Below are 22469 nucleotides of genomic sequence, written 5' to 3' on the forward strand. Positions count from 1 at the left end.
GCATATTCGAATTCAAACAGCACTTTATAATGGGCATTGTTTAAGACTGAAGCTGCCAACATGCTGCACAAATAGAATACAAATATTTCTTGTCCTTGATACCACTCTGTTTATAATACGGGATTACTAAAATATACAAAATGCAACAGACTATTGTGGTTATGAGGGATTTCCATAGACAGCAATTGTAATGTTCATATTTTCTACAATAAATGCATTATATTGATCAGATTGGGGGACAACAGTAATTTAGCAACATCAGTGCACTAGTTGCAATGTACTGCTTTTCTGACAGATTAAATATTTAATGACACCATTTCTTATATCAAGTAATTACCAGAATTCATAAATAGTATCAACAGATAGAAAGTGGCTGTTTCAGATAAGAGAACGGAAAGTTACCTACATCTGGTCTGCTTGTTCCTCACAGTAGCTGTCAGCGGGTCGGTTCACAGCAGGCAAAGGCTGCTCCTGAAGGTACAAGGCTGGGCTAATGCTAATCCTGGTTTAACTGAGACAAAGGATCAGGACCTGATTAGGCTAACTCAGGGTTTAACACCAGCTAATCTTATTCCAGTCAACTACACTTCAATTTCATTACGTTCACATATGGCTACAGGTTACCACTACTGCAGCTGCTGCTAAAACAATGACAAAAGCTTCTACTTGTTTAATTCTGGTCATGAACCACAAACAGTGAACATGGAATAGGAGAAGAAGAGAAACAATAGGTATGCATGTGTTTACATTAATAAACGATGCAAGATTAAACTGCTTACATCTGAAGCTGCGTGCCGCAACATGGAACTTTTTGTAATCTCTATGACAGTATAATGAAAGATGACTGGACGTGCTCTTTTCACTCTTTAAAGTTAGCAAATTTTGGCAGATGCCATGAAAGTCATATTCATTTCATCTGTTAATCTAACCCTAACCCTTTGCTCTTGATTCTACTGCAACAACTCTGGGTGTCAGACCATTCCTGCCACTTAAGGAAGTTGGACGACTGAGGTTTGGAGGTCACAGAGATCAGGGCGTTGGGAGAGTGTATGTGTACAGTATGTACTGTGTGTGTGTGTGTGTGTGTGTGTGTGTTGGTTAGGGGTGTAGGGCCGTAACTGCAGAGTGGGGCATCCAGGAGAAGTGTTTACAAATCTGCACAAAGTCAACAGCAGATTAGAGAGACCTCACCCTGCTAATACTGAGCTCTGAGCTTTCACTCTTGGACTTGAGTCCTCCTGGCCTGGTGCGCCTACTCTGAACCCTCACAGGGTTTTATCCTACTTATCAAACTGTAGACTGCCTAAATAAATACTTATCACACCACTTTCATTTAGGATCCAAACTCTCCCCAAATAAAAATATGCTCCTCCTGAAGAAGTGACCAGTGTAGCAACTGAAATCATGTTGTTCTTTTACAGGAATGAAAGGAATTTAGAGAAGGACACATCATAAAAGTAAATCAAGTGGAAATAGTTAAAACTTTAAAACATTTTACAATACAGGGTGACAGAGACGACTATCTGGACAACAGCAGTGGAAAGTGTTTTGCCCACATATTCTCAGTAAAGCCGTCAATGGAGTCCCAGACTGCAGAAGCCTCGTCACATGATGCCACTCATGTGAGAATCTGCTGTTTTTCTGCTCAGCTGGGCAGACACAGCATGACGCCAAGATTTACAGACCTCAACCCTGGTGGAGAGTTTGGTAGGAAAGACCCTTGATATACTCACTACACCCAGTGGTGTTCCCTAACTAGACTGTTGGCACAAATAGCGTGCCAATGTTCAGTGATTGCCAGGGATCAGAGTCTCTTACTAAGATGCTGTGATGCTGCCCAGCACCTAATCACATTAGTTTAATCAGAGCTGACTCCTTCACTTGTGTACGTTATATCAGGGTGGGAGAATGGGAGACTGTGATGTCGGCACACAGTTGAGCTCTTGACTTGCGTTCATAACAGATAATAGGCCTAAATCTTGATATTCAACAATGAGAGACATTATGTTCAAATGTTCGCTTCAATGCTGCAACTCTAGTACAACACAAACACGCTACAGCAAACCTTAGAAAATTGTTTTCTATGATTGGTTAGTCTACAGTACAAAGTATCATTCTGCTTCTCCAGTGGAGCCAACTAGGATGTCAGCCTCTGCAACACAGGCATACAGTCCTGTACCTACATGTACGGGTGTGAAACTGCTTTAGGCTTCCTGTGATTCAATTTTTACAATCTGAAACAAACGTTTTGTTGTTATTCAGACTGAGACAAAAATCTGATTTGTTACTAATCAAGAGATCTTTCCGCCCTGCTGATTTCAGTGGCATAACTATTTTCTACAGAGGTGAGTCCAGAAGAAGGGTGTGTCAGGACTGGGGTTCAATGTTCCCCGAGAAGAGACACTCTGCACCAAAGTCAAGACCAGAGCTTAAAGACCACTCATCAAATAACTGCATATAACCTAAAAAGGGAAAGAATCTCCTCCTTCCACAGATCAGCCCGTTGAATTAGATTCTTCTTCAACAATTTCACATACTACATATCTACTTAATCAATGAACGGAAGGATGGAGTGGAAAGTAAAAACTTAAAAGAAGCAAAAACTTACTTGGACGAACATATACTCCAACTCCCGGTTCATCTTGTCTCTTTATCAAGCCTCTAGCTCATGCTGTGAATCTGCTGGTTTTCTGGATGCCTCCAGCCACACACGCCACAAGACCATACACTAACTGATCGAGCACTGAGCTCCAGAGCTTGCTGGTGGATGAAACCTTCCCATTGTGTCTGCAGACACAAGCAGCGTTCACTGACGCTCCCCAAAAGTTCCTCACCCTGTGACAGATGACTGGCCATCCCTGCTGTCTATCACATACCCGGGCTTCCTTCCTCGATCACATGAGTCCTGAAGCAGACAGGCTTTTGGAGCGAGCAAACAGGACTTTCCCACAAACCACTGACATAGCTCCAAATAACAACTGTGTGACAGACGAACAGACGAGCAGTAAACCTGAATCTTGTTCCTACACACACACGATTAAGAGTGTCAGTGTTTTAGAAGAGCACAATGTCTGTGGGACATTTGTGTAACTTTTACATCAAAAAAAATTTCTAATGATAATAATTTTTTTCAGTTTGCATTGTATAACAATGACAGTGATTTAATTTACTTTCAGACACTGGTTCAAAACAAATAATGTTGAAATAAGATGCCAACGCTGTGTTTCTCAGATCATCTCTCAAATAACGGTGACACTGGAACACTTGTAATAGCTGAAATCACTATTTTTGTCAAACTTGCAGCTCTATTCTCTGTCCATCTGCCTTGGTGTGTCGGTGTGTGTTGGCCAGGCATTGACTACATGCCAGAGCATATACAACATGACTGTGCAATTACTTTAACCAGGTTATGTCGGTAATCTAATGCACATGCTCTAAATTAGAGCAGAGGAGAAAATAAATAAATCACTAGCTTTAGATAATGTAAAATTCTCCACCTGATGCAGTTGAGGTGACACCTACAGCACACAAAGCATGACTGGTCTGTTCCGTGACATTTATAAATGCTGCTGAGGTATAATATGAAATGTATTCAGATATAAATTGAGTTTTGTTTACTGAGAATGCTGCCTTTTGTTCTGTATATAAGGCACTGTCATAAGGTCATGCTTATCTGAGGGGATCTCTGTTTACAAATATCATTGTATTGCTGTTGCACTTAAAAATAATAAAAAAAATACATTACATTACAATCACAGCATCTTTCTACCATATGTGATTTTAAGTTACATCAGCTATGATTCAAAATCATTCATTCAAAACTTTTTCTGAATGGCTTGGATTGGTCAGATTTAAATATCATTTTGTCTCAATTCTTTCATGAATGAAACTTTCATTCAGTTAGAAAACCCCTACTGTCCTGTTGGCTGTGGGTTCAAAGGGTCAAGCAAACTGTGCTTTTAGTAACAGCCCAACCAGTGATGTCACAGCAGTTGCTTTCCTCTCTATCGGGTGCTCATGACAACTCTCACTCTGCAACCATAGGATTAATACGTAGTGTATAATTGATTTGTGCTTTATGAAAACCTACAGTTTGATTTTACTCATCACTTACACAGAGATTTCAATGTACTGAAGATGTTTGTCTTGCAATACAAATATTCTCAAAGCACTGTGTTAGAGCTGCAAAAATAAGAAAGAAAGAAGCTAATGGTAACATTACCAACTTCCTGTCCGGACCCTTCCTAACCAGGCCACATCAGAGGGCACCACCAGTGCTCCTGAGCATAGTAAGCATAGTTCATTAGTGTCTCACCACCAGCTCCTGCTGAGGATTGACAGTCAACCACAGCTAGATTAAACTTACCCATACACACAAATCAAGGCTGTCTGAACTTCCATCAGAGGCAAAGCATTTCTGTATGACTCTGCATCTCCTACATAGTACATTTGTGAAATACAAAAACTACAGAAGCTATCGTTTCCTTTTCAGCTTATGTTCATGAATCAATGCAGGATGTAGTGATTCTAAAAAATACACTATATGCTCTTATTGTGGTACAGCAAAACACTCAAACAACATGTAGTATGTATTTTGGAAACTTAAGCCTGTGTGTGCAGGAGCCTCTCCCGCTCTGGGTCATCTAATGGGGCATCGTCTCACTTCCATTTCCAGGAGAATGTCCTCGCTCTCCTCCATTTCTGCTCCTTGTTGCACAGCACGGTTTCAACACCTCTGACCACAGTTTTGACCACGATTCTTTGTTACTTGGCTGAAGAGGATGGAACAGATTGACTCGAGTCTAATGAAAAAGTCTTCACCTCTGACTCACCTCTCTTTATACTGGTGGTCAGGTCAGGCAGGAGCCAAACGTACAGTGGAGCAGAATCTGACGCTGCGTGTGTGTGTGTGTGTGTGTGTGTGTGTGTGTGTGTGTGTGTGTGTGTGTGTGTGTGTGTGTGTGTGTTAACCAAGCAGCTCAGACCCACTCAATAAGCTTCTATAAGACTGACTCATACACACAAAGGGCAGAGTGTTTTCTACCCCTGTACTGGAAAAGTAAATCAGAGAGGGGTCTGACATCGGGGGCTGACTTCTAAAACAGACTCTACCATTCAAAGCAGAAACCAGCAGAAACCAACTTTAGGTTTCCCAGCCACACTGACGCATCCAAAGTTCCCCCTATTCATTTGCAATTAAAACCATTTAACAGCCAACAAGATTCTTATGGAATAAGACAGTCAAATTGAAGGCTGGCAACAAGCAAGATCCTGCTGGCAGAGGCGACAAATTTAGCAGCCTCAGCCAAAATCTACTGGAATTCAGTTGTGGCTGAGTGAAAGGAGGCAGAAGCTTTATTTGTCTTAAATTCATAATGCGACCAGGGCTGCAACTAAGAGCTATTTTCACTGTGGATTCATTATAGCCATTTTCAATCATTTAAAGTTCAATCATAAAAACTTTTAGAGACACATTTTCAGTAGCAAAAATCATATCCAAGAAAAAACTGGAAGCATTGCTAGACTGAACTCGCAACTGGGACATTTGGTAGGAGGAAAACAGTTGACTGCTGGAAAAGATTAATGAATTAATTGTTTGGTCAATAAATGTCAAAAAAGAAAGTTCATTGTAAGCCCAGGATGATGTCTTCGAATTTCATATTTTGTTTACCTGACAGCTCAAAAAGGAAAATATTTAAATGAATTAATTATTAATGATGGCTACAAAGAAAAAACAAACAAAATAAATATTCACATTAAAAAGGCTGGAACCTGCCTTTTTGCTTTGAAAAATCACTTTACTCGAAACGATAAGTTGTTACCTATCGATTTTTTTGTCAACCAGCTAACTTTTTCAGGGCTAAATGCAATACTCAGTTTGTGTCTTTTTGCCTCTCTGCTTAAAGATCACGGTCAGCTAGGGAGCAGCACCCCAGGAGCTCCAGGGACAATTCATCAGTATCCATTTGCTGACACAGGGTTCAAATCTGCGTCATCTGGTTTAAAGACACCATCATTGACCACTTCCATAAACGTGAGAGACACAACTGAATGTGGAGTGATTAAAAATTACAAATAAGCTATAGGAGTTTGGTACAGCATTAAAAAGAAATTTCCGTAACAATTGTAACCATAACACACACACTGTCACGTTTTCCCTCCAGCACGACAGTTATTCAAGCTGAACACACCAGCTGTCAAAGAGGAGAGGGGTGGGTGACTCATCTCCTTCCACAAACACACACAATTGTCAGTTTCACATTTACAGGCTTAGAAATACTACAGTAGCAGCAGCAACAACACTTGTGACCTTGTGAGTCTTCAGTGCAACAGGCCTGCTCAGCAGCAGTGTCATATTCTCCTCAGAGAGCACTGGGTCTGTGCAGCCACACTGAGGCTTCAGGGCCTTTACTGGTCTAAACATCCTGGATGCTAAGAGGAAAGATGCTACTCTGTCCGGATGCTGCGCTCGTCGCAGCATCTCTCAGCGGATACCCAAACTGAAGGACTCGGCTCACATCCCAAATAACCGGTTCATACATCAGAGACAAGTAACAACACTAATGTGAAAGACTAAGAAGGTCGTGTGGATGCACAGGTTTGAGCTAAAGCCAAATATTATGGTTTAAAAGCGCAAAATCAGAGCCTCCATGATGGCTGGCACCGCCTTTGCATCATCCCAACCCCCTAGCTTCCAGTGGGAGGGGGTGATGTAAAATATGAAGGCCCGGGAGGAGATGATATCTTGTTTTGGTGAACAAACGAGCTGACAAATGACCAAGAAAAGATTAATAAACCTCAGTTTTGTTTCACGTATGTGTATGAGAAGGAGGGCTGTGAGAAAAACGAGGCAACTTGTCGCGTCTGTTAACGTTGTCTTATTGTCGGCTGCACCCATTTCAGCGCTGACCTAGCATCTGTATTTAAATACATCTCCCTGCCTGTCACACCGTGTTTTATCAACATGTTTCAGAACCATTTTCATTCATTTAAAGCCGTCACCACCAAGCTTGCTATAATGTAAAGAAAGGGACGTTTTTCCATATCGAAAATCAAACTCTCAATGTATTCGTTGAAAAATAACATGAACATTTGAAGGCATTGTGAAAGACGCTAAACCCGCGACTAGTACATTATTTAGCCGATATGCTAACACCCAGCTGTATACGTATAAATGTACACTTGTTTTACCTTTGTGTACAGCTCCGACGCTGCCATGACGGTTACTCGCTACGTCCTTTCTCCAATCTGGGCTAAAACTCCGGCAGGTCTCCGCTCTGCACGGGACTCGGTGTGTGTGCTCATGAAGCGGGGGGAGAAATCCTTGGTTGCTGCAGGGACTCAAGGTGAAGATGTGTCTCTTGTCGCCATCATAACCTGGAGGGCTTGAGGCTGCTGAGGTTTCAGTGTCTCACTTTGCATTCTGGGTATGATGGATGAAATGATTCAGCCAAACACATAGGGCTGCTGCTGCTGCTGCCGTCGCCTGGAAACCTGCGCCCCCAGGTGGCCAAGGGTTCATAGTACACCAACAAAAAAAAAAAGATTTTTGTTCTCACGCCAGACAATATAGTTATTGAAAAAATAGGGATTAGACAGGAAAATTCTATATCATGTGTTTTTCTTTTCCTTTAAAACAATGCTTCAATATGAATCACATAGCGTAAAACATACTGTATTTCATATAGTTGTCTTTTATAGCTGGGGAGTGCTGCTGCAAACTCCACCTTCTACTGAATAAATATAAATAAACCTTTAATTCTAAAAAATAAAACTGTAATTCACCAAGGCCCTCAGCTTTGGGGCCCTACAATCGACATTATCGGTTTTTATTTTATTCATGGGGATTATCTGGGTTTATAAAAGAATACAATAACAATATCCGAGAAATATAAATGTGTTTCTGTCCACTTGGCAATTGTAATTCTGTGTACATGCATAGTCTAGTGAATTTGTTTACTTTAACAAAATTTAGGAGACAATTTTTAGAAATCATTTCAAAAAACTGTTTTGCAACCTTTTAAAAAATACAACAACCCATAATCATGAATCACAAAAACTAAGTTAAAGTTAAACTAAGTTTTTCACTGTGGCGAACTGGATGAGTATATTGCAGCTACAATGTCCATGTAAAAGAAAGCATTGTGAAGCTCACAGTAAGATGTTCAATTTTTACTTTTGTCTGTCAGAGGTGTGAGGCTTTTCACCAGATATTTTTGATACTTTATTGCTACATGTATTGGGGTTTTGTTACGGAAAAAAATACTAAATCTAAATCTAAAAAAACTCAGTCTTAGTGTCTCTGACTATAGGGCTGGGTTGCCTCTGACTGGAGTTCAGATTTTTGTACATCCTTTTGTCAACAATACTTGTTAGTTTACCACATAATGGAATAAATAATCAACATGTCTGCTATATTGTCTTGGACTAACTCTAATGGAAAGTTTGTCCTCACCCAAGTTTTCAAAGCATGGGGGAAAAAAAGATACAGATGAACACAATAAACGACACGCTAATTAAACATTTGTGCAAAACTATTTTATTTACAAAACAAAATGGCACAAAGTGGCAGCAGGGCAGCCACATACATGCACAGCTCAGACGGATGTAGTGCTAGCTTAGATTTACCACATCGCAGGTAAACTTCATCCAGTCAGCAAGGACCCTGGAAAAGCACTACACAGGGCCGAGGACAATTTTAAGATAAAACTACTTTAACTTATGAGTATAGGTTTTTTTTCCCAAATTAGAACACAATCCATTACACTCTTTGTTCCCAGTGCCAACTTCTGCTCCCAGTACATTTTTTAACAATAGCTTTCTACTCACACAGCACAAAGACTGGTCCCTACTGACAAGAGTTTAGCTTTCAGGTCCTGTATACTCCACTACCTTCTTCTAGCACGGCAATGCCTCATTCATGACAACTTGGAACTAGAAACTGTGACCCAAGGAGAAGACTGTGTCATCCCCTGAGGCCGAAATGCATGGCACACCATAAATACAGTGCAAACTCTCCACATTACACTTCATGTTGAAGCCAACAACGGCATCCCCTCCTCTTTCGCACTTGAAAGGAGTTCTTAGTTTCAAGACGTCTTGAATGAACTATTTACCTGCCACCCAGAGCTTTTATGTTGCAACCGAGCTTTCCAGCATCTGTTTAGATGTCTGTTCAGTGCACCTTAATGAATTCAAATGAAGCTCTGTGAGGTTTGCCTTTGGGAGCCCTGCGTCACACATGCAGGCTTCACTGTGTGGTCCTTTAGTATGGCTTCCCCCGTGTTTCACAATCAAAGCATTAACAAAACTGAGCATGGCCTCTGGATTACTATACTCAGTCCATCACTCAAGCATATTGACAGCATAATTTAGAATAAGGACATACAGTGAATTATACAAATCTGCTGTTAAACGTTCTAAAAGGCTGATGTCTGCCCCTGTGCCAAACAAAAGCATGCGTATTACACACACACACACACACACACACACACACACACACACACTCACACATATCCAAACTGTGGAATCCTGATGTCTATACCAAAGCCCTTCAACCACACAAGATGCAGCTTCTGCTTCACGCCCCTCTCTTCAGCCAGTAAACACCGTGGTATCGATCGTCCATCAGTCGTACAGAAGAGTCACAGTCCGCTCGTCACACTCACACTTGGATGTCCTGTCTTTCAGTGTATCTTACATTGAAGTAATGAGAAAATAAAAAGGAACATGGAAAGGAAACATTGACAAAAGGGCAGTCAGTCTGGGGGAGTAGCGAGGGACAAAAACAAGGACAGGAGGCAGTAGAGACAGGGCCAAGTAGGGTGAAACTAAAATAAACAGGAATTGAAGGTATCAGCTAGCCAGTTCACTGGCTGCCAGGTGTAGGTTCTTGTTCGATGGGGTCCAGGCTGTTGGGGAAGGGGCGGAGGCTGGGGACAGGTGGTACTGTAAGGGGGTGGGAGAGGTAATGTTACAGCTCTGAGACTTGAGTGGAAAGGGTTAGGGCTGGGAGATGCTGCAGGGGATGTTGAGGCTGCGTGTGCATCAGCCTGCCAGTTTACTGGCCACCAGAGAGGGTTTCCTCTGTGGCAGGTCCTGGGGGGTGGGGATGTGGTCCCCTGTGATCTCGGTCTTCTCTGGTGCAGCTGTTGGCAACTGTTTGTTCTTTATCTTCGCTTTAGCCATGTTGTAGTCGCCTGAGTCAAAGTACTTTTGCTGTGGAGAGACATAAAATTTAAATTTTTAACTACAAAAAATGCACTTCCACCACTAAATAATGCAACATTCAATGTTAGAAATATTTCAGATATTCTAATTACATTGTAAACAGAAATTAATTGTATCTTCAGTATACAGCATATAAAGGTTTGATGATATTTTATGCCTATTTTTATAGACTTGCCTAGCTAATATTAACTATATGATAAAGGGAACAAATGCCAAAAATTATGATCTAGCTATAAAAAGGTACCCTGTGGAGTGTCTGATGACTAGTCGTGGTGTGGAGCAATGTTTTTATGAGTGGACCTTGGACCAACCCAAGGATACACACAATGCGTTTTTGTGGGAAACACTTGAGGTAAACATCTGTTTGTTTATAAGAAAACTCCACAGGGCACTTTTAAGCTAAGGAATTTAAACTTGTTTGGCAAATAAATATATGCAGGGTTGTAATTATTATTTATCTAATTATTATTCTCTTTACTGGTAATGTCAATATTGTTTATTTCATTTATCAAATAACAATCCAGCACAAGTTATAAATTGCTTAATTAGTCTTACCAAGTTGAAAAATATTTAATTTTGATTATATGAAATATGATAAAAAGTGCTCATTGTAACGCTGTTACCAACACATGACTGGTTTAGTTTGTTTGTTTTACCTGATAAATGACTTAATATTTGCCAGTAAAGAAATCAATTAATCATCTTATCATTTCAGCACTCTTGAGTGTGAAGACAAAACTTCTGTTTTCAATGAATAAGTTGGTTTTTAAATTACTTTAATTATGGATTATTCATTTGATTACTTAGTATCGCTAAATATCAAAATGGAATCAATAATCAATAATGGAAAGTGTCCATCACAAATTATTACTAGAACGTAAAGTGATGACTTCAAATTTCCTGTTTTCCCTGACCAGCGGGCAAAGGCTTAACAATGTCATGAAAACAGAGAAAAACCCTCACATTTGAGAGGCTGCAACCACCAAGTATTTGTAGGCATTTTAACTTGATAAATGAACAGTCAGTTATCATGATTGTCCACTAATCTTCTGTCAATGTACTAATCATTCCAGTATCACATTATAAGACAGGTTAAAACATATGGAGACAACCCTAACCCTAGTTGGCAGTGTATGATGTACATCTAGCTAAACCTAACACAGTCTAAAACAACATCCCTGCAATAAATACTGTCGTCATGAAGGCTATAAAGTTCAGGTTTTGTTGAAACGGTTGAGTGGTGTTGACTCAATCTTGTGGTCATTTTGGAAACTGTAGCTTGTTGTATTGTTGATGTGTATTGTGTTGTACTTAGAAGCATTTCTAAAATTTAGTCTGTTCTCATTGATATAAGTGGTGTGCTTTGAAAAAGGCTAGTAAGTTATTTTATTAAAAAGCATTAGTTTAGATATACCCAGTAACCTGGTAACTGAGTGTAAGTGCAGTGTTACTAACCACAAATGACAGTGGGTTCAAAGCCTGCCCTCAAGTGAGGCCTGAAAGTTTAGGAGACAAACACAAGAGTTAACTCACCCCCTTTTGGAGGCGTTTGCGAAGCAGATCAGAGCCTCCAGGTTTATTTCCTAAATTTGGGTATCTGGCCTTCAGTTTAGCCTCCTCCGCCTTCTCAGGGCTGATCACTTTGTCCTGAACCTCCTGAAAAAAGCAGAAGTATGAGGCATTGAGATGACAGTGAAACTTCTTTCTCAAAAACCACATAGTTACTTGCACAACAAGAGAGTACATTGGCCAGATACCTCCAGGCCCCCACTGAAATATTTGCCATCTGATGGCACTGCGGTATGGAGATAATCTCACTGTTCACATTAGACCTTTACAAACGTATGCACACATTTCTGAAAAATATCTGGGTTAAAATGGTTTACTGTAGATATCTAACATAAGCTGATCAACATTAGCAAGAGTGTTTAAATAGTCACCTGCCAGGTTCAAATTACCGCTACTGCTACCATGGCTGTGTGGGTTCACTGGGCTGGGCGGCCGGTGGGGATTAACGCTGACCGTTAAATTCGCTGCTAAAACTGCTTGTTGTGTACGTTACACACAGCTGAGATGATAGCACTTAAGCAGCACGCAAAACTGCGGTAGTTCAGTGTCGCTGGGGATAATATTGCTCTAACCAGGCTTCACGCCACAGTGCAGAAATCGTTTGAGCTAACGTTAGCAGCTGAGCTAACTGTTGCCGATGATTTGCCAGTGTGTGAATGTCATGACAGTTAGCCTGGCGGATGGTGAGCTGCTAACATTAGCAAGCGGTACCTCTGACATTCACACTAACCATCCGAAACATTCGTTCTGTTAGCAACCTAAACATCTGGACAGATAGCCAGTAACGCAATGTCGTTACACAGTTTGACAAATAACACGGACTTGATAGTTGGCTTTGGTTGATATGTCAACAATAAGCGCGGGGCGAAGAAGCTAACGCTATATAACGTAGCATTAGCTATGACAAAGTCAGTGGTACTAATGCTGCTGTTCAACATGCTAAAACGCTGCACACTTACCTTCTCGTCCACTGATGTCTCCTCTGCCGTCTGCGTTTCTTCGTTATCTCCCGACATTTCTAAATTATCGTGATCTCAGACCAGAGAATTGTTCACTAGTTGGACGACTGATCCACAGATCCCCCTGCTCTGACTTTCTGTACCCATACAACTGCCGCTGAGGAGCGCTCACTCCCGCACAAGAAATACTACGTCACATGCGGAGACACCACGCGCGCTCACGTTCGGGCACTCCTGTAGTGCACCCGCACACAGTGGTGGGATCGGATTTACGTTGCATAATGTACCGATCAGCTGTTAGACTCATGTGCTGTAAAGCAAATCCAAGTTTCAGTCAAATAATCCCAAGATCTCGAAGATGGTGAATGCTGCACTGATTAACGCAAGTTCAGTTCATTTCCATTGTTTTCCATAGAAACATGTTTCTTCGTGCAGTGTGTTCGTGGCACAGACTGACTACTATGCTGTTTCTTTGCTCTAAACTGTGCCAAATTACTAAGGGACTAAGCAGCAGAGCATACACGTGTCAAACAGACACTTAAGGGACAACAGAGCCACAGGCTGTCACCATGCAAAAAATAAATGATGCATACAAATGTGGTGAGGCTGTGCAGATGCACTTAAGAGCCCAGGGACCACCATGCTAAATGACCACCAATCCACCGCTTACTTTAAGCTTTGAGTGCTAAACTGACAGGAGTACTCACCTACTGTTGTCAGTTACTGTAGACTGCTGTGCGGTTAGCTGTTCCAGGTGTTACACCCTGTAGTTTGCTATGTCAAGCTGCACCACCCAGCATTAAGAGCCAGGGAATATGTCAGAGCTGTGCTGCACAAGATCACTGTTTATAGGTGTGAACACTTATAAACACCATTGATGGATACAGTCTTCCTAATAAAAGAATGTTTACCCACATTTTGCCTTAGTATTTTAGGCAATCATTAGCCATGATAAATGTGTTCAGGATCTGCCAGCACACAGATATGCGGTTGATGAGGGGTTTCCTCAGTATTTCTCCACTACAGAGTAAATTATGGTAATAAAAACCGACTGTTCTATACCATTTGTTTTTAATTGAAATACTGCCTGTGGATAAATCATTATGGTTGCACCCTTAAGATTGACCCTGCTGCTACCACCATATAATTGCAAAATTGTTGCGAAAATAGTTTTTCTTGATAAATCATAATTTCTTCATAGAGTCAAACCAGAATGGGTGGAGTATATTAAAGTTTGAGAAGTATATACTGTCATTTAGAAATACACAGAGCCACAATAAGTCTGTGCCACAGCTCAGTTTCTTTCTTACTGTACCACTTTTCAAATAATTAAACATTTATTCAAATGTATTTAAAATGATTTATGGGAAGGCTGAAATTTCACACCTGCTCGTGCTGGCTGTCTGTAGATTTTTTTTTTTTAAACTTTAGTAGTCCTTTTGTAATTGAAATACTTAATCTATACTTTCTTTAACATAATCTACGTGTAATACTTTATGATGTATCTGAACAGGCCTGAAAAACATTTATGGTGGTATTTTGCAGAACTAGTATACAGTCAGGGACTACTGGCCAATGCTTGAATTGAGGACATCAGAAGAAAATGTCACATCCCACACATAATCCCTGCCATGTACGAAGAGTTTGGAAATGTCATGATTCCTCATTTGTACTTTTCTCACTTCTTTGAGTTTTAAATCAGTGAGATTATTATTTGCACACAGTGGGTGGGATATTTGGATGTTTCATTTCTGAATAGCAGCATAAGTCCCTTGTGTTCTGTTGTTTCCACCCCACCCCACTTCTCCCCAACCCATTATATGACTGTATGGAGATGTAATGGTAGAACAGGAAGAATGCTGGGAAAATTAAAAACACAAAGAGACAGACCAGATTTCAAGTTTGCTTTAGAAGATATATAGATATATTTTTTCAGATTTGAATATTAATGTCAAAAATACATACTATGATATACAGTTTGCACTACATCATCTTAGCATGACGGACGTCACAAGTAGTAACTGAAATATTAATTTAAATATTAAATAAACTGATGATAAGTAAACTGAAAGTGAATGTGTAAACACTAAACTAAGGTTACTTTTTCTATTGCGACACTTCCAATAAAGTGGTTCTGTAACAGTACAAAAGTATTAGAATATTACTATTTTCTGTTTCATTTCCAGTTATAATGAGAAAAAAAATCCACAGTGCACTTCTGATGTTCTGCTGTGATGCTTTCAGTTGAATCGAGCTTGATTGCTTGTTCGACTTCGTTAGTGGTCCATGCTATGTGTTTTTCTTTTGGACAAGGGGACGACGTTGCAGGACAGTCTGCCACCCCAGTTCACCCTCTTCCATATGCACACCCTCTGCTCCGGGCTCAGGAATCACAGGGTCAAAGCTGAGTTCACCATCAGTTCAATCAATCTAATATTCAAGGATTTAATACAAATTCTTTTACCATTAAAAGGGCCTTGTATCGCATTTATGAAAAAAAAACTAATTGAAATTTTAACACTTATTTATTATGTCAAGTAAAAGTCCAATTAACATTTTGATTTGAGTAAACAGGAGTAAACTTGTTGAGATAATTTAACAGTCTAACTGCTTCTGCAGACAATCACTGGTCTCTTCTCTCCTGCCAGACGCTGGAGGGGATGCACACAACAGCAGGAAAAATCACTACCTATCAAATCTGACAAGGCCTTCTTAACCAGGAGAACAGGATCTGAAGCATACCCCATAACCTTTGACCCCTCTCTGATCCAAAATCGTGCACTTAACAGGGAACAAGGTTTCATTTCTGACCAGTCTCCCAGGCTCCTAGCCTCCCTTTGTCAGTTCCGGGTGACAAAAGGGATGAAATTTAAGATTTTGGGCACAGGCCAGGTTAGTCTTGTTGGCTGCCGTCCTTAAACCTCTTCTCTTTTCCAATACTAGCCACAGCCTAATGGGCTGAGCAAGAATCCATCGCTGGCATCGAGGTGTGATTGAAGCTTCAGTAGTGGCCTGCCCGGTGGGGGAGGGAGGGAAGGAGTCAGGCCTCAGCAACGGGGAGAGAACGGTGGGTCAATGGGAGATTCTGTGAAGGACTGGAGCTCATAGGCAGCACCGCTGTCCACCTCCATGGACTTCCTGGAAAACAGCAGACGGATGTCCCTATGGAGGTAGATCTTCCCAGACTTAGAGCTCTGGAACCTGGTTGAGATAGAAGAAGAAGACAAAAAAAACAAACAAACAAACAAGGAGGATGAATAAGGGAAGGGAATCGTAATTGCTGCTGGGTAGAGACAAAATGTTATTTCACCTCAGATGCACGAGGTAGCGCAAGGTGCGTCCCTGGCCCAAGGTCAGGGGCTTCCTGCTGGTCTGATTGCTTGTGTCACGGCGGACGGGAACGGAGAAGGTCCTCTGGCGTAGGAAGGTCTGGTGTCCAGCTGGCATGGCTCGTAGGTCGTACATCACAACAAACATCTTTACCACTGTCTTGTTAGGGTTGAATAAGGTCTGAGTGATATAACCAGAGAGCATGGCAGGATTTAGACAGGTTTCTAACTCTTTGTGACCTCACTTCATCAGATTTAAATAATCTATAAAGACATAACAGTTACCTTATATGCTTTGAAAAATTCATAAAATGAACATCACACTGCACATATGATTTGGATAATTTAATTAGAGGAAAACACCTTTAATTTCATAAGTATAATCACCACAAATGAATAAAACCTAACCTTGAGACTGTATGTAATATATTAAAGCTTCCCCGTAAATCTCTAAATCTCTCTCTATCTCCTTTATAACCACTAGGGGTCTCCCTCTCTTTTGGTCTCTTGGCGTAATCTGCTCTTTGTTCTTGGACATTTGTCCACCATGATACAAATATTTCATAGCATTTCTACATTTGCAGAAAAAATGAAGTTTCCTCACCACTTGAATGGTTCCTGATGGAGGTACACGGTAGCCCCTTTTTCCCAGGGACTCCAGGTTTATCACACCCTGTGAGAAAACATCATGTCACAAGCAGGCATAGAATAGTTGTACCAGTCAGTTGCAGATATGGCTTTCAGCCCACGGCTCAGTCATGCAGGCTAGGAAAGGAAAACTACAGTATTGATTGATTGAAAAAAACATCATCTCACCATATATGGTGAGGGAGCGTTGTCATCAGAGACACTGTAGAATGACACATCCACAGGTAAGGTCAGGTGACTGGGGCAGAAGGACCCGCTGGCTCCAACCTCTGCTGTGAAACCCTCCACTGTCCCTAAAGGCTCCAGGCGGTAGTTCAGCACACACTCCTGGAGAAACAGAGTTCAGTTTTACACATTCATTATTTTATTCCACTCATGACCCAACACATCTACAATTTTCACTTTGACCTTTGGCTTTTTCATCAAGGACAGAAACTCAGTTTTTCAACCAGTGAGCAAAATTACCGGTTAAAACAGAAAATACAAACATATCAGGCAAGATGTACAAACTACTATAGTATGGCTGGTCCCTGTTTTCCACCTTCAAGAGGAGTGACAGCCAAATTGATTCCCTTTGTGGCCATTCTGTCGGCACAGAATGGCACGAGTGAAACTGAGCTATTCATGACTATGGAGAAAGACAAATGATTCTGAGGGTGTTTGTGAATTATACCTCAAAATTTCCCAGCAGACTGAGACTGGCAGGTGGAGCACTGGCGCTGAACAGCTGCTGTGACTCATCTGTGTACCCCTCTCTCTTTGGACACACCCTGAAGGGATAAAAAAACACACACCTGATCAGCTTGTTTTCAGTGTGTGATGTGTGAAAGAGCATCTTGAGGTGCTTGCATGACAAGCATTCCTGGCACGCCTGAATAGACCTGTGTCCTGGGTGAGACTGAATGATCTCAGACTGAAGTTTGTGTGTAAACAAAAGTAATATCAGCCAATATCTTAAAAAGTTTGCTATTCTGACCAAACTGAAGGAACCAGCAGAAAAAAATCTAATTTGTGTTTGTTGGTCACACATTGACATCTTTAGGTCAAATATGTATTAATCAAGCAATTTATTTATTGTTATTAGACCAAAAACAAGAAAATCGTGCACAGAAACATGACAAATATTGACCAGAATCTGTCCCGTGGTTGAAATGAACTTTCAACCCTGAATGCCAAACACTTGAAACATCTGCTTTATCAAAAGCAGCACTGAGCTGCCACCCACATCTGCTGTGTGTAGGCAGTGCCATGAAGCGCTGTGTATGTACAGCCAGTTCAGTTCTGTCTGCCATTTTAAGCTGAATGTGTGTGATTCTAGATACAGTCACAGTACAGCAGAGCTTCAGCAGGTGGCAGCGTGAGAAGAATAGTCAGCAGAACAGGACTGACCCTAACCTTACCACTCAGAACAACGCTCTTATTGTCTTTTCAACACACAAACAATACTTCTATATCTTATTGTTGGTCCAAGGATATGTTGGTTTCAGAGGGTTTGAATGTGGTTAACTGTAGCAAATGTTTTCTCTAATATACAGTAGATCCTTTATAATTCAGGCTGTTATGTAAAAAAAAAAACAAACAAAAAAAAAACCTCTAATAGTAATAATTTATATTTAAACACAACAAAATTAAATCAAATATTAGCGTTTTGCTTGCTTTCAGTTACACATAGTAACAGCTGAAATACTGCAAAGTGAGAAGAACAAGCAGGTTTTCGAATGATGATAAACAGTATGAGTAACTGGATCCAGATGGTACTATAACCAACAGATGATGTGGGAGGTAACTGTAAAACAAAAAAAAAATCTTTGTCCTTTAAGAGTGATTAAAACTGCATTAATCCTGTCAAACTGCCCTGACCTTCTCCTCATGGACAAACTGAGCTGCAGTCTGGTAACTACAGTAACAGAGATCCCTGGTGAGAAAATGTGTACCTTTTCCCAGAGGCCCAAGGCAAACCCTTACAGCCAGCCAGAGAGGTGTTCAGGTCAAAGTAGCCTGTTTGAGTTTTCCTCTGAGGAACCTGCAGCAGACACATAATACATGATTAACCAAGAGAAACTGTCCCATTATCGCAGGTTAAAGCTTTTTCTTTTTGAAAGTAGGACTGTCAAATTGAAAATGTTAAAATCACAGGAAAGAAGTTTTCAATGAAGGGAAAAATACATATCCCATTCATTCAAAATATTAACATATAACTATATTTTATGTCTGTGAACATACTGTATGTGGACCTGTGTGTTGGTGAAACTGTGAGACCAAGAGTTGTGTGTGAGCACATTTTAGTGTTTACATGTGTGAGTGAGACAGATCAGAGGACAGGAAACTGTGATCGAGGAGTATGGTAATCTAACAAAGTCAGTGCAACAACTTACTGTGGCTGATGAGGCACAGATGAGTCACGTGCTTTACCCGCCTACATGTGTGTGTGTGTGTTTGGGTGTGTACATTAACCCCAGCTAACTACTCAGTAGCCCCACGGCAATAAAAGCCGCTGCCAGATATTCAAAGTCTCTTTATGACAAACATTCACAGGACTCCTTCTTAAACTGATGAAAGTTCTGTGAGTAATACTGCAGATGGCCTGAAGTAAAGGGAAGTGAGTGTGGTGTTATGACAAACACAACTGCATGGACACTGACTACGACTATTAATCATGGCTAAGCAATTGAGTGTGTGCTGTAAGCCTGTATGTGAAGGTGTCATTTTAACAAATGTACAAAGCAGAAAGTGATAATTACTGTGAAGCCATGTGTGTGACTGTGTGTGTGTGTGTGTGTGTGTGTGTGTGTGTGTGTGTCTTACAGGGCTGGAGAGCAGTGGCAGGCCAGTGCAGGGATGGAAGGCCTTGGTTGCTGTGGCGTCTAATGAGTGGCGATTCTGTTTCTTCCAGCTGTTGCAGGGGCGCAGAGGGGAGGGGCTGTGAGCACGCTGGAACACAGAGAGGGAGAGAGATTAAGATCAAGCTACAAGTAAACCGTAATCATCTGTATTTATTAAATCATATTCTGGTAGATCATATGCCATTTTTATTACCACAAAAAAATGCCTTCTCATGAAATTAAAGGAATAGTTTGATATTCTGGGAAATACAACGATACAACATTGATGTCAATGTTTAAAAATCACTGACACATCCTATCTTGTTTGTTTAATCCATAACAAAAAAAGTGCAGAAATGACAAGCAGAGTTTTACAAGAGATTATGTGTCAGACATGCCATGGCTGGTAGCATAACTTAAAAGTAATACAGTTAAACCAAGCCAACTTTAAGCAGGAATATGGCATGACAGCTGGGACAATTGTAGATTACTTATTGGGTGATCACTCAAAAGCATATGGACGATCAATACTCGCTAAGATGAGAAGTCCCTTACCAGTACAGAAGGAGGGGGAGTCATGTCGGGACTGGAGGTGCTGGAGCATCTAGACTCCGAGGGTGCCTGGTTCTCATCCTGAAGGGCAGAGGCCTGGGCTTGTCCGCAGCTCTGCATCTGCATCTGGGACTGAGGCTGAGGCTGAGGCTGAGGCTTGCTGTGGTTGTGGCTTATGTTACAGTTCATGGCTGGGCTGGCATCATTGCAAGTCCAACTAAAAATCTGGGCATTCCTTGGGCTGTTTTCGAGGACGGGGGAGGCAGAGGGGATTTCATGGCTGCTGGCTGTCCTGACTCTGAGCTTTTCCTGTGGGGGAGTTCGTAAACGCTGACCAGCCAGGGTGTGGGACTGGCCTCTGAATGAGGGTTCTTCAAGTGTAAAATGAGCACCATTTTGGGCCCTGGGAGAATGGCATTCGGTCCCCAGATCAGCTCGGGGCTTGTCTGTGCAAACGGGCGCATGTGTGGCAGCGGTGTGCGTACTGCCTCTGTGAGGTTCGTGGCTGGGTATGTGGCCGTTGGTATAGCCGTTGGTGGCAGTGTGTGAGGCTTGTGGGATGTGTGTGGTGTGCGAGTATGTGCGGACCGTGTGTGTGACTGTTGTTGTGTGCGTGTGGTGCAGAGGGCTGCTGCTTCTGCTGTGCCTGGGCGACAGAGAGGGGACAGACAGTCTCTCCTGGATGAGTCTAGTGATGTCTTGTACTGCCTGGGCAATTAGGGAGCTGTCTCTCTCCCTCTCCCTGTCTCTCTCTTTCTCTCGGTCTCTCACCCTCTCTCCATTCTTCTCCTCCTCTCTGTCTTTCGTCTCAGTCATTCTCAGCTTCCTGCAGGCCGCAGGTTTAGGGGAGGAGCTCTCCCGTTTGCTGAAAGAAGTGTCAGTCACGGGTGTGTTGAAGGGGCTGGGCCACACACGTCCCACAGACTCATAGGGCGGTATCTCGGGCTCTTTGGTCTTACTGGCAGTTATGTCGTCATGGTTACTGCCCCACATGGCTTTGGGAGGGTTGTCAGAAGCAAAAAGGCCAGGAGGAATTGGCGGTGCTGTGGGGTCGCAGAAGTTGAGCCTCTGTGCGATGCGGGCGATAACTTCCTGTCTCTCCTGCAGCAGGGAGCCAATCAGGGGGTTTGTTTCACTTGCAGTAGGCCTCGGGGAGGGGCAGCGGGGTGGCTCAGCCAAGGAAAAATTCTTAAAAGCTCTCAGTGGCTCAGGGATGGGTCCCTTTGACTTATCACTGCTGTTGGTGCCAGACCCATAGTCCTCTACTGCGGGGTCAGATGAACCATTAAGGGCTGAGTACAACCACTTCCCTGCTTTACTTGTGGGAAGTGGAGAGGTGGAGCGGGAGGGTGTGGGGGAGTGGGAGGATTTATGGAACAGTGGTGAACCCTGACGTTGGGGGATGTTGACCTGCGGAAGCTCTCCGTTCTGATACGCATGGTTTTCACCAGGCTCCTGGCTCTTCTTGCTGTAGGAAGGTGGCACAGCAGTGTGAGGGAGGCTATTAATGGGGATGTTGTTGATGGGAAGATTAGGAATGGGTAATCCATTGAGGAGAAGGCCAGACATGGAGTTGGAACTCTTGCTGTATATGTTAGAGTTGTGAAGGAGGTTGTCTTTGCTGGGGTCCTGGCTCTTTTTGAGGGTGGGCAGGCCACCATGGCTGTTGAAGTTTGGGTTTAGGCTAGGGGTCTTGCTGTAAAGCGGAGGCAGGCCAGTATGGATGCTGCAGGCTAGGGTAGGGTAGGTAGGTTGTCGGGGGAGTGACTGGACACGAACCTGCAGTGCAACACTCTGGGATACATTGGGGACAGGGAAAATGTGCTCTGAAGGCGGCTGGGAGAATTGCCACACCAACTCTTCATCAGCAGCACTGATCCTGTTTGACAGAGAGGGATTGAATAAACAGACCATTGTTCATGCTTACATCTTAAAATATGTAAGTATTATCAGAGCCTCCAGTGATTCAGCTTCACTTCCTGTAATTCACTTTTCAAAACAGCACAGTGCACATAGATTTACACCTACCTATAAACTCTAAAATAACCCAACTCTAGGTCAAGTTTCCTGCAGCTTTAATAATCTGGTCCAACAGCCTGAGTGAAAATCCTTCAGCCCACCAGTGTCTTGAGTGAGTGCTATGTCTGACCTGTACAGGATGTTTCTGGGGACAATGCCATGGGAGGCACTGAGCCAGGCGCTGAGCTGGGAAAAGAAGACGTAGGAGCGAACAGCCAACAGCAGGGTCTTCTCCTCAATGAAACGATCACCGCTTCTATTAAAAACACAGTGGTGGAAATGAGCCAGTATGTCAGGTTAATGAGAACACAGTTCAGTAATATATGTGTGTGTGTGTGTTT

At 42.1% G+C, this 22469-nt stretch overlaps 3 protein-coding genes across 3 annotated transcripts in view; all 3 read right to left on the reverse strand.

Moving 5' to 3' along the window:
- The window catches only part of myo5aa (myosin VAa), a 53349-nt gene extending 45906 nt beyond the window's left edge, over positions 1 to 7443 (reverse strand). The window contains exon 1 of the mRNA XM_056399980.1: positions 7192 to 7443. Within this exon, the coding sequence (XP_056255955.1) occupies positions 7192 to 7218 (27 nt within the window). The 5' untranslated portion in view covers positions 7219 to 7443. The remainder of the gene's footprint in view (positions 1 to 7191) is intronic.
- Positions 7444 to 8516: 1073 nt separating this feature from the next.
- On the reverse strand, positions 8517 to 12945 carry LOC130173729 (cAMP-regulated phosphoprotein 19-like). The gene is made up of 3 exons (XM_056383197.1): positions 12759 to 12945; positions 11764 to 11886; positions 8517 to 10218 (listed from the first exon to the last, which is right to left on the reverse strand). The coding sequence occupies exons 1-3, from the start codon at positions 12813 to 12815 to the stop codon at positions 10048 to 10050; spliced, it is 351 nt and encodes a 116-aa protein (XP_056239172.1). The 5' UTR covers positions 12816 to 12945; the 3' UTR covers positions 8517 to 10047.
- A 1714-nt stretch (positions 12946 to 14659) lies between these two features.
- atosa (atos homolog A) overlaps positions 14660 to 22469 on the reverse strand; it is a 30121-nt gene continuing 22311 nt past the window's right edge. Inside the window, exons 4-12 of the mRNA XM_056374593.1 lie at positions 22259 to 22384; positions 20113 to 21988; positions 19541 to 19666; positions 18670 to 18758; positions 17409 to 17505; positions 16904 to 17062; positions 16692 to 16760; positions 16069 to 16268; positions 14660 to 15959 (exon numbers count right to left, since the gene is read on the reverse strand). Coding sequence (XP_056230568.1) covers positions 15806 to 15959; positions 16069 to 16268; positions 16692 to 16760; positions 16904 to 17062; positions 17409 to 17505; positions 18670 to 18758; positions 19541 to 19666; positions 20113 to 21988; positions 22259 to 22384 — 2896 coding nt within the window. The 3' untranslated portion in view covers positions 14660 to 15805. The remainder of the gene's footprint in view (positions 15960 to 16068; positions 16269 to 16691; positions 16761 to 16903; positions 17063 to 17408; positions 17506 to 18669; positions 18759 to 19540; positions 19667 to 20112; positions 21989 to 22258; positions 22385 to 22469) is intronic.

Source organism: Seriola aureovittata, chromosome 1 (assembly GCF_021018895.1).
Source record: "Seriola aureovittata isolate HTS-2021-v1 ecotype China chromosome 1, ASM2101889v1, whole genome shotgun sequence".
Classification (NCBI taxonomy): domain Eukaryota; kingdom Metazoa; phylum Chordata; class Actinopteri; order Carangiformes; family Carangidae; genus Seriola; species Seriola aureovittata.